At 40.0% G+C, this 12304-nt stretch overlaps 1 protein-coding gene across 1 annotated transcript; it reads right to left on the minus strand.

Annotated features, from left to right (window-relative positions):
- Positions 1-1143: 1143 nt before the first annotated feature.
- LOC138945476 (E3 ubiquitin-protein ligase MSL2-like) lies at positions 1144-11876 on the minus strand. Its single transcript, XM_070316907.1, has 2 exons — positions 11370-11876; positions 1144-7868 (listed from the first exon to the last, which is right to left on the minus strand). The coding sequence occupies exons 1-2, from the start codon at positions 11811-11813 to the stop codon at positions 6972-6974; spliced, it is 1341 nt and encodes a 446-aa protein (XP_070173008.1). The 5' UTR covers positions 11814-11876; the 3' UTR covers positions 1144-6971.
- Between the last annotated feature and the right edge of the window lie 428 nt (positions 11877-12304).

The raw sequence follows: 12304 nt of genomic DNA on the forward strand, positions 1-12304 counted from the left end.
ATATATGGACACTGTGTGTGTGTGTGTGTTTGTGTTCTCGTATAGTTGTTGTGCATATATGGACAGTGTGTGTGTGTGTGTGTGTGTTTGTGTTCTCGTATAGTTGTTGTGCATATATGGACACTGTGTGTGTTTGTGTTCTCGTATAGTTGTTGTGCATATATGGACACTGTGTGTGTGTGTGTGTGTTCTCGTATAGTTGTGCATATATGGACACTGTGTGTGTGTGTGTGTGTTTGTGTTCTCGTATAGTTGTGCATATATGGACACTGTGTGTGTGTGTGTGTGTGTGTGTGTTCTCGTATAGTTGTTGTGCATATATGGACACTGTGTGTGTGCATGAGCGCTTGCAGTTGTACTGTACTAGTGTGTGTGTACAGTGGATCCTCCTTTCAAGACTCCCCCCCCCCCCCCTCTCAAGACCTGATTTTCTCAGATTTGTGGAGCTCTTAAAAGGGGTTTTCACTGTACTCCCAGTGGCAGAAGGGGGTTCTGAATTATTTATTTATTTATTTTTATTTATTTATTTATTTGGTGTTTAACGTCGTTTTCAACCACGAAGGTTATATCGCGACGGGGAAAGGGGGGGAGATGGGATAGAGCCACTTGTCAATTGTTTCTTGTTCACAAAAGCACTAATCAAAAATTTGCTCCAGGGGCTTGCAACGTAATACAATATATTCTTTCTTTATTTCTTTATTTGGTGTTTAACGTCGTTTTCAACCAAGAAGGTTATATCGCGACGGGGAAAGGGGGGGGAGATGGGATAGAGCCACTTGTCAATTGTTTCTTGTTCACAAAAGCACTAATCAAAAATTTGCTCCAGGGGCTTGCAACGTAGTACAATATATTACCTTACTGGGAGAATGCAAGTTTCCAGTACAAAGGACATTTCTTACATACTGCTTGACTAAAATCTTTACAAAAATTGACTATATTCTATACAAGAAACACTTAACAAGGGTAAAAGGAGAAACAGAATCCGTTAGTCGCCTCTGGGGAGCATCGGGTAAATTCTTCCCCCTAACCCGCGGGGGGTTTCTCAATGATCTATGCAAACACTCACACACACAGTCTCTCTTGCACACAGACAGTCACTCACACTAATGACTCTTCACATTCACAAACAAAACCACCAGCAAATTCACTACTACAGATTTATTGACAAAAAAAAAAGGGGAAAAAAGTGCTTAAAAAAAAAAGCAGGGAAAAATCAAACACCAAGTAACAAAACTGAAAAGCTTTTTTTTCACTGCCACAATATTTTCAGAAAACACCTGCATTACTGTTGTTTTCCTGTCATATATATATACTCTATGCTCTACATATTACGTTTATATTTCTCAAAAGCCTTGAGCAGCTAAATAAACCTGCTGAGAATCTCTTAAGCCATAACTAAAACAAAACAAAGACACACAACTGGTATGTGTATGAATTAACACCTTCACTCGCTACATTTTTTTGTATAAAGTGCAACTATGCCCAAAGCAACTCAATCTCTGTGCTTATAACCTCAAAAAAGAAACTGGAAAAAAGCAACAGTGAAGTGCAGCTTTCTGAGTGCAGGAATATGATAAAATAAAAAGAAAGAAAATGAACCACTACAAATCATTGCATGATTCTTAAAGAGACAACATTTTAAGGCCAAACAAAAATACGTTGGTTTAGGGTAACGTGACAAAAAAAAGATAGGGTTGGAGGGTCGACTTTAAAAACAAAAATTATTTTAAATTTAGTCGATTTTAAAGGAGGTTACTTCCCTTAGTCTCGGTATAATTCGCAAAATGTGCCAAAAGTTGGGTTTTTTTTTTTGTTAATGAAAAAAAGTTTCAGGGTCGGCGGGAAAAAATAGGGTCGGTCGGGTAACCCTAAACCAACATATATTTTTATTTGGCCTAAACAAACAACGCAATCACCAGGCACATGCCCAAAGCCTAAGCGAATCATGATTCATTTTTTTGCAAACTCAGACCCTGTAGGTGGGAATCTTCCACAACATGAACACTTTTGAGAAATTCAAAACCAAGGGAAATGCAAATCTAATCTCATCAATGTACACTTTGTACAACTCATACTCACAGAAACTGTACATATATCATGTTACTTCGTTTTTCGTGTCATTTGACTGTCACGAGAAGCAATTACCTAATATTTGGTTAGGCAACAAAAAACAAAAAAAAGGTGTGGTTACGGTAACATAGCCCAAAAAAATAGGGTAGGAAGGTAGGCAATCACTTTTTTTTTTAAACTTTTTTTTCTAATGTGTACAAATTAAACCTACTTGACAGGGAAATAAGTGTGCAACTCGAGCGCTTTTGCTTTTATTGCGTTTTTTGCACTCGTTTTCTTGTTTTTTGTGGGTTGTTTTTTTTACAAATGTAATAAAAAGTTACAGGGTCGGCCCCTAAAAATAGGGTAGGTCGGGTTACCGTAACCACACCTATTTTTTTTTTAGGCCTTAGTCTACATGTATCATGCTAATTTGTTTTCTGTGTCATACTGAGTCCTCAACACACCCTACATGGGCTGTTGGCTGAAGACTTCAGACATCCACAGAGTCCATGTTAAAATATGACCCAAAGAAAATGTACATCATTTAATTGATATATATATATAAAACAAAGAAACAGACCACCAACGTGTACAAATTCTTATCTTATTCAAAACTTAACACCATCCCACTCAATCCCCAAAAGTATATGAACAAATTGTCTTTCTCAAAATAGCTTCAAAGTCAGTAAATGAAATTACGTTTCATTTTAATCATAATCAATTAACAAAACACTAAAAAAACTTAAAAAAAGTCGGAAAAGTCTCCACGATCTTCCCTTTACATGTGTTACCTGTGCAAAATGTTTAACATATTTCAGAGCTTATTCAATGTGAATGTGCACTCACATATACTGCGTGTTTACAGTTTTCCATTATCTTAACTTGCAGGATGTAATCATACTAAACTGAAATAAAAATGTAATAGCAAGAGGTGACCCCTGTTTCAAATAAAATACAACCTAAACGCTGCCACCAAAACAAAAGATGGCGTTACAATGACAGGCTAAATATTTAAAAACAAAACTTTGCTAAAATGACTCAGGTGTGAAGTACATGTATTGTTCAGAAAAGGCAATCAGCGGAACATGATAATGATGTAAAACTCACACAACAAAACACTGCTCTGTATGTAATTAGACGGGCGCTGTGGAGGGGTGGTAAGACGTCGGCCTCTTAATCGGAAGGCCGAGGGTTCGAATCTCGGCCGCGGCCGCCTGATGGGTTAAGGATGAAGATTTTTCCGATCTCCCAGGTCAACTTATGTGCAGACCTGCTAGTGCCTTATCCCCCTTCGTGTGTACACGCAAGCACAAGACCAAGTGCGCACGGAAAAGATCCTGTAATCCATGTCAGAGTTCGGTGGGTTATAGAAACACGAAAATATCCAGCATGCTTCCTCCGAAAACGGCGTATGGCTGCCTAAATGGCGGGGTAAAAACGGTCATGCACGTAAAATTCCACTCGTGCAAAAACACGACTGTACGTGGGAGTCTAAGCCCATGAACAAAGAAGAAGAAGAAGAAGAAGTGTATGTAATTAGTACAACTTTAAAATGTGATCAATGTTGTTATCTTTTCCAGTCGTTAGTCTCAAACCTTGATGGACATACAGCGTAAAACTAAAAGCAAAGTATTTACAATATTTACACATGTATGAGAATAACCTTTTTTTGTTTCTAACACTACAAGATATTTACACAATTTTACAGTCGGTACAGGTAGCTGCCTTCAAACGCATGACTTGAGACAATGTGACTGGTGAAATACAGTAAAACAGCACACAAGAAAAAGATCCAAAACTTCCAACACATTATTTCAACAGAAAGATCTAAAATGCCTTTGCCCTACATATATATACTGCATACTTATTAATTAAATCATACTGCATACTTATTAATTAAATATACTTTAAAGGTAAACTTCCAACACAATCAAGTATATAATGAATGTATATTTTGTTTGCTATCCAATAAAAAGAGATGCATTTCTTGACACACTTTAATAAAATTTAATACAATGGTTTTTAAAACTTGTCATAAAGACTTATCACTTACAGTAACTTTATTACCAATTAAAGGACAATTAACTGCTTGAAAATGTCTTCACAAAAATCACCTTCATTAAAAGCTGCAAAGTAAAACTTGTGCAACCTACTACTGATGCTTGTTCATTAAAATTCTGGAAAATGTAGACAAAAAACCCAGAAACAGTGTCATTCACGAAAATAAAATTACAAGAGCACCTTTATCAGAAGCTTCAAGAAACAATGACTGGATAATCTGTGAAAATGCTGCTAAACATCATCTTTAACTCATTGTCTCCCAGGTACACTACAGATATATCCGTACCCACTCATATGGCACTATCTGACCAGGTACGGATATGTCCGATCAGACTGTTAACTTCCTGTAACGTCGATCTAACGCCTGCATTCCAGCGTGTTGATACACAGTTCCTACACAGTTCTGGCCTGGGAATGAATAAAAGTGATTTGGGCATACTGACTGGAAAATGTTGCGTTTTAAGCATTTTTTAGGGCACACGGAGGCTCTTTTCTTACATAATTAGAAAAGGACTTCGTCGTATTTACGACAAAAGGCGTATCATTCCCTAGCCTGACAGTTACTACAATTCTGAGTGACCTGCTGCAGCACAGCTGGTCACGGCTAAAAAAAAACTTAGTCAACTTAGGTGGGGTAGAAATTAAGTGTTAAACGTTAACCTAGATATAGCCCTTACACTTACAGGCCAACATTATTACACAATAAGCATGTACTGTTAACCTTCACCGGATGAAGCTTTGGACTACAAAGTTCTATGATGTGGGTTATGAACGACCTATACTTTTCATAGGAATCAACGTAAAAGGTATGGGTCGTGCATGACCCGAGCGATCCAAATAAGGATACACTTTTTACCACCTCATTGCAGTGTATATGGGTTGTACACAACCCAAACCTTCTAAATAAGAATAAACATCATAAAATAACTTAACAAATATCATATGGGTCGTACAAGATCCACACCATCCAGACTGTGTAGTTCAAACAACATCATGTTCTTTTTGCTTGTTTACAATCAAAATCATTTGAGTATGGTTTTTGAGGATTACACGAAGTCTCAAGCAAAAACTCTGCATAGTTTCAGAATAACAGCAACATTTGTGTGTCTCCAAGGTGTCCATCGTGACAAAGGAAGCATGCCAGTGAATGTTATCTAAAACTAAAATACAGGGATGGCCAAATCGTCTGCCCGATCACCAGGGACAAGTACAAAATCTGCCCAGCTGGCCAGTGGAAATTCTGGTCAAATGCAATACGTTTGGTTGTACTATCGAGTTTTAAAGCTATATAAACACTGCAGATGCAGGAACTTCTGTCTTCTGCAAAATCATCGCCATGTTCTAGAGAAACAAAAACGAGGCTCCTGTGTGTGTCACCGCTGTTTTAATTGTGTAAAGAAATCTATCACTCTTATTTTGTTGTGTGGTATGTACCAGGCCAGCGAAATTTCTGGCGGGCTAGTGACTTTCTGTAAGTTACTCGCCTGTCTGGCGAGTTAAAATTTTGAGATTTGACCATCACTGAAAATCCATACTTCAACAAAAACCACAGAGATGAGAGATTAACATTTCAAAAAGACATTATTACATGTAGCAAGTAAAATGACTAGCAAGTCTTCAAACCATACCTATCCCAGACAATGACCAAATGTACACTTTTTTAAAATTTGACATAGACCGAAAAAGCAATTTCAAGTAAAAACATATTAAAAAACGTACCACTGAGGTCACGGGCAGATAGTTACAAAAAAAGAGGGACAAACAAATGGAAATATAAGTTTTATACCTTGCTTAAACATCTTTTTTTTTGTGTGTGTAAAATTATGTAACCGTAACAAGATTTTTTTATTTTGTTTTTATCAGAATGTTCGAACAATTATACAAAAACAAGAAGAAAAAAATAACAGAAAAGAAATCAAATGCAAGAGCATACGTATGCCATTTTAAATTACCAACCCAAGAACAAAAACACATGCCAAAAAAAACCACATCCAACCAAGTAACATTGCACACTCACACACAACACAACCAAAGAGTGAGCCTGAGAAACCATCTCAAAAACATAATCCACAGAAATATGTTACAGCACAATTTAAAGTGAAAATGAGACAGATGTCCTCGATAAATCAATACAGGTAAAAAGCAGACAGACATTTTCTTAACCAAAGCTAACTTAAATTAAACATCTGTTTAATTGTGTACATTTTTCTGTCTGACAGTATGAATTCATACATGTATGGATGTCAAAGCGAAGGGAAGCAACACTACTATTACATGGCATGATCAACCTTAGCAAATAAGCGGTACTGTAGTCTCCCTTGGTTGACAAGGTTGAAAAATCTTTTACTAGTTTTAGGCCTATTAATTACACAAGTCTTTCACTGCAGAAGAATAGATGAATCTGTATGCAACATAATTACCAGAAACCCATTCTTGTAATGTATGGAGAATAATGATACTTCACTGTACAATTAGTGTGTACGTTGCTATGTTTTAACTTTTTTGTTCATGCTCTACTGATACAAAACTTGAAAAGCTGTAGACAAGTAACAATATGATTTTGTAACTTTACTTGAATTTAACTGACCCATTTTTATTATAAAAAAACACAAAACAATCCAATTTTGGTAAACAAAAAGAAGAAATATTTATAAACAAAACCACTTCATAAATTTACACAGAATTTTGTGTATGTTCTTTTCTCCCCTCGATGAAATACTGTACAACAACAAAACAAATTTTGTTCGACAAACATTTTGTGACCAAAGGCAAAGAACACAGAAACAAATGAACACACAAGCTCAATATTTACAACTAAATGCAAGGGACAACACTGAGTCGATCTCACAGAAAACATTTCACGTCCTTGGCTCCGGAGAAAGTCTTGGCATAGGCGGATCATGCTCCCCATCCGACCTGTCATCATCCCCATTCCTTAGCAACCCAGTCTCCTTTCTAGGGTTTCGGCACCCGCGACACATGCAGCTGATGCACGGCAGTTGGTTACTGTAGCAGGGGCAGCGCTGACCAAAGCAGGTAAGCCGAGATGGTGGGTTCAACCGCGCGCATTTGCACACCTTCGTTGAAAGCGCATGTTCGGCAATGTTGCCTGTGCGCTCAGCGAGACGTGTACGCTTGCACGGGGGCTCAAAGTCGATCTCGTGTTTAAAAGCTTTCTGTTTCTTTTTCTGGTACTTTCCCTTGATCTTCAGCTTAGTCTGCTGCGCCGCAGAGCCCTTCTTCACTTTAGCTTTGTTGGGTAAAGTCTTTGTCGCCTTTGATTTCACTGCAGTCCTTTTCACAGTAATGAGTTCTCGAGGCTTGTCACGATTACCACTACGAGAAGAGTGATCCCACTTACTGGGCCCTTGCTGATCCAGGACATCAGCACGATGAGAGCCTGGCAAGGGAGGGGAGAGCTTTTCCTGGGAGATGATCCCACGCGTGCAGGGTGCTAGCAAAGCTGGCATTCTGTCCAACTCGTCCTCTAACTTGCTCAGCTTTTGGGGGCCGTTGCTGGTGCTGGGTTTCTCTTTTTCAACAGCTTTCACCGAGGACTGGACACTGGTCAACTTCGGAGGTGCGTCCTTGTCGTGTTGAGAGTGCGTGGAGGCTGCGCTGTCGCTTCGTGCTCGGGCACCCCCTCCTCCTCCCACCCCACTCGAAGTTGACGGATGCGCCCCCGGACCACGGGGCAGAGAGACGAGCTTGGGTTCGGGTGCCATTCCGTAGGTGGGAACACAAGTGGGCATTACCTGAAACAGCATCAATTAAGGTAAGACACATTTTTGTTTTAAGCTGTCGTTGAATTACACGTATTCTGGCCTTCACTGAACTTCTCAGTGAAAATGCCAACAACACGAAAGGGCTCAGCTGTCAAGAGTGTGAGTCACCACGGTGACCACATCTCCGCCAGTGCCAGCGGCACGAAATACAAAAACAAAAGCAAAGAGGCAAAGAATAACAAGGGGGGGGGGAGGGGGGGGGGCAAGTCTTTCGTCTTCGCCTGTCAAATTATTGCTCTCCGACCCATTATCACCTTGCCGAGTGTGCACGAAGATGGTGGGTGATGAAAAGGGTGTGTTATGCGATAGGTGCAAAGGCTGGGTACACCTGACCTGCTCCGACCTTGAGCCAACAGAATATGGCCTTCTGGCCAAAATCCAGAGCAGGAACGTAAAATGGTTTTGCCCAAAATGTTGCCTGGAACTGGAAAATTCTCTCGACCCGGACAATAGGATGGCTACTCAAGAGAGTAAATTGGACACAATGATGCAAATCGTGACCACCCTTCAAACGCAGAAGCAGATGATTTTGAAACTGCTAGGTGAAACGGATAAGAAAATAGAGACAAAAGTGACAGATAAAGTACAAGAAGTTTTTGCAGAGGAGAGGGAGAGGGAGACCAGAAGAAACAACTTGATCTTGTACAATATATACCAGAAAGCAAGGGCAAAGGGGAAGAAGCAAAAGCTGAGGACAGAAGGGTGATTGGGGAAATCATGGGGGAGAATGGAGCGGAAACCCCCGGGCATAGTGTTATTTCCAAAATTGTGGAAACTGCCCGCCTGGGGGTACCGAAAGAAGGCTCTCCCAGACCAAGACCAATCAAACTCATACTAAACAATACTGACGCCAAGAACACAATACTGAGAAAAGCAAGAAACCTCAGAGACTCTGCAGGTTTTGGGAAGGTCGGTATCTCTAGGGATAAGACCACGACAGAGAGGAATGAAGAGAGATCTCTGCTGGAGGAGAGGCGGAACAGGCAAAAAGCAGGGGAGGATGTGATCATTTACAAAGGGAACGTTGTCCCTAGGGCTTCGGTGGGGAAAACGACAGGACTTTGCCCCCCTTGCTCAGATGTAAATAGTGTAAATAAGACTACTTCCAATTTTCCTTCAAGTTCAAACAGCAAACACAAAAATACCGGACAAATATGGTTTAAAGTGCTTGTACACCAATGCAGATTCTCTCAGAAATAAAAGTACTGAATTAGAATCCATGGCAAGTGAGCAGATGCCTAATGTCAAATGCATTACAGAAACTTTACCGAAAGCTAGAAATGAAGATTATACTTGGGAGCCAGTACTCAAGGGTTACACGGTCTATTCAGACCATTCTGGCAGAGGTGTGTGTATGTTGGTCAGTGATTCCTTACAGGTGTGCAGATTAAAGGAGTTGGAGAAGTTCAGACCATCTGTGGTGTGTGAAGTACTTGGAGGTGAAGAGAGGCTCATCCTGGGAGGGGTGTACAGATCTCCTAACAGTAATGAGGAAGAAAACAAGGAACTGAACGAAATGATGATAAAGTTATGTGATAAGGTCAAATTGAATGAAACCTTAATACTAATGGGGGATTTTAATTATCCTGACATTGACTGGACCAAAGACTTATGCCCAAAAAGCTCACATCACCCAGCTCACAAGTTTTATGAGACTGTTAGTGTTAAAGACTGCTTTTTAAACCAGGCCGTTCAGGAACATACTCATTTTACTTTTAGATGTCTTCAACGCGCTACCCTGATAGACCTTATTTTCACCAACAAGGAGGATTTTATTCTCGACCTCACACATCTGCCACCTTTGGGGAAAAGCCACCACGAGGTTTTGACCTATAGAATACCCTATAGACTGATGCTCACATTTAAAAATGAAAAGAAAGGAGTGCAAAAGTTTAATAAAGGAGATTATGATGGTTTTAGAAGTTGGATTGCCACTACAGATTGGCAGAGTGACCTTAGCAAAGTGAAATCTGTAGAGGATTGTTGGAAGAGCATAGAGGAAAAGATTTAAGAAGGCAAGAAGAAATTTATACCCTGCAAAATTTTTCCTCGACAAAACGGTGTGAAGAAAACAATTGTACATCAGACGGTTTTGGAGAAAATTAGAGTAAAAAGAAAAGATCGCGAAGATCACAGTTTGTGTCTGTGGGGGAAGATACCTCCGATGAAGCTCCAGTCACCAGCGGGGTACCACAGGGTAGTGTGTTAGGGCCTACTTTGTTTGTTTACTTTGTAAATGATATGCCTGATATAGTGGAATGTCTGGTATAATTTTTCACAGACGATACAAAGGCCTATATGGAGGTACAATCTGAAAATGTTGCTCACTTACAAAACAGTATAAACAAGAAATTCCTCCGAGGTAGGAAAAACACCCCCGTTGGTCAAAGGGAAATAACCATTCTCACTGCCACCAACTGAGAAGGTTATTTCCCTTTGACCATTAATATGTCCCTCTATAAGTCCTTGTAGAATCTTAATCCACCAATAACTCCCTAACCGTGTGTTTGACTGGTCCCAATTTGTGTAAGGACCGTCTCAGGAATGTATAGAACCTGTTCACCAAGTTTGGTGACGATCGGTCCGTTCATTCTTGAGATCTATGCGAACACAAACACACAGACCGAATCCTATACACACCCCTATACCGGGGGTGTAATAAGTTAACCCAGTGGACAGAAAAGTGGCACATTAAATTTAACAGCAAAAAATGTAAAGTTTTGCACATTGGTAAAAATAATCCAAAAGACATATATATGATGGATGGTCGTATTCTGGAGATCACTAATGCTGAGAAGGATTTAGGCGTTGTGGTGGATGGGGGCCTATCTTTTGAGGACCACATACAGGAAACAGCAAAAAAAGCTAACACAACAGAGTCTCTGGCATGATAGTCCATAACATTGAGTACTTGTAAGTCAAAAGACATCATGGTCCCTCTTTTCAAATCGCTTGTTCGCCCTATACTTGAGTATGGGAATGTGGTATGGTCACCCTCATTAAAGAAAAATATAATACTCATTGAAAGTGTTCAGCAGCGTTTCTCGAAAAAAATTGCTGGCACCCAGGGGCTAAGCTATGAACAGAGATTGAAATTCCTTAATATGCCAAGCCTAGAGTACAGGAGGTTGCGAGGCGATATGATCGAGACCTATAAAATATTAAACAAAAAACCCTGTTAAAACTAACCTGTATGCAAACTTCTGTACTATAATCGTGTTGTAAATAAATGGAACAACTTGCCACCCAACATCGTGTCAGCAGGAACACTAAACACGTTCATAAACTTACTTGACAAGCACTGGAGACAATTTTTGTTCTTTACAAATTTAACTCAATTGAGATCGTCCTAGGACGTACGCAGTGCACAAATATAAACAACAATATACCAAATCACTAGTTGAAATACATAGCAAGCAAAAGGCAGAAAGCCTATCGGGCCGGTTATGTTATGTTATGTAATGTTATTACCTTGTTGGAAATGACATAGTCGTCTTCGAACGCTGCCGCTTGGTCGAGCACGCGAATCAGGGTGTTGGTGTGCGCGCCATTAGTAGCTGCCTTGCGAATCTCCTGGCCGATCGCGCTGTTGTTGATGTACAGACACATTTTCTTAAAGCACAGAACAAGGATTCTCATGCCTGGATTCTCAATGAACCCTTCGTGAGTTCGACACCAACTACACGCGGGTCTGAGTCGCATTTTACCTCCGATGCAAGACGAACAGACATGGTGTAAACAAATGCCGTGGTTTGGTCCTTTCGGCTTCAGTAAGATGTTGCCACAAACACAACACGACAGCATTTGGCGCAGGCAGGGTAGATAGCCGTACAGATCAACCCACGTACTTTTGCTGGACGGATCGGCCAGCAGTACGTATTTACAGGTAGACAGATAAAATTCGTAGGCGTTCATCTCTGAGGAATCTTTACCGCAGTTTTACATCACTGGGATTCACGCACTTCCGTACCACTTGATTCCTTGTTCTGATTGGTCGAAGTTGATTCATTGCTGACGTCAGAGGCGTTGTCATCTAATCACACAAACCAGAGATACTGTAGCACAAACAGAAGAGAAACATAGCCGTGGGTTGTGGCTATAAATGAAATATGACTCAGTGAACATTTGACACTGACATCTGACCACAGAGAAGACCAAGCTACATGTATTTATATTTTAAACGAAGATGCATGTTTGATTCGGCAGATTGTAACCCCCAAGTTATATATAAAACTTAAAAAGGTCACGCAGTACTCCAAGGTGCTCAATATTGGGCAACTTCCCTAGTTGAGTTAAGTCCCTTGATGTTTTCTCAGATTGTTGACGTAAATGTACTAATTTTGGTACAACATGCATAACATTACATTATATTTACCAAATCTGCTGTTGCGAGAAACAGACTTGAT

This window comes from Littorina saxatilis, linkage group LG13, assembly GCF_037325665.1.
Source record: "Littorina saxatilis isolate snail1 linkage group LG13, US_GU_Lsax_2.0, whole genome shotgun sequence".
Classification (NCBI taxonomy): Eukaryota; Metazoa; Mollusca; class Gastropoda; order Littorinimorpha; family Littorinidae; genus Littorina; species Littorina saxatilis.

Excerpts from the sequence above, each read along its gene's own strand:
- LOC138945476 (XM_070316907.1), bottom strand. The coding sequence starts at position 11,813 with ATGAACGCCTACGAATTTTATCTGTCTACCTGTAAATACGTACTGCTG. Across the intron at positions 7,869-11,369 it reads ACTATGTCATTTCCAACAAG|GTAATGCCCACTTGTGTTCC; the intron begins GTAATAACATTA and ends ATGCTGTTTCAG.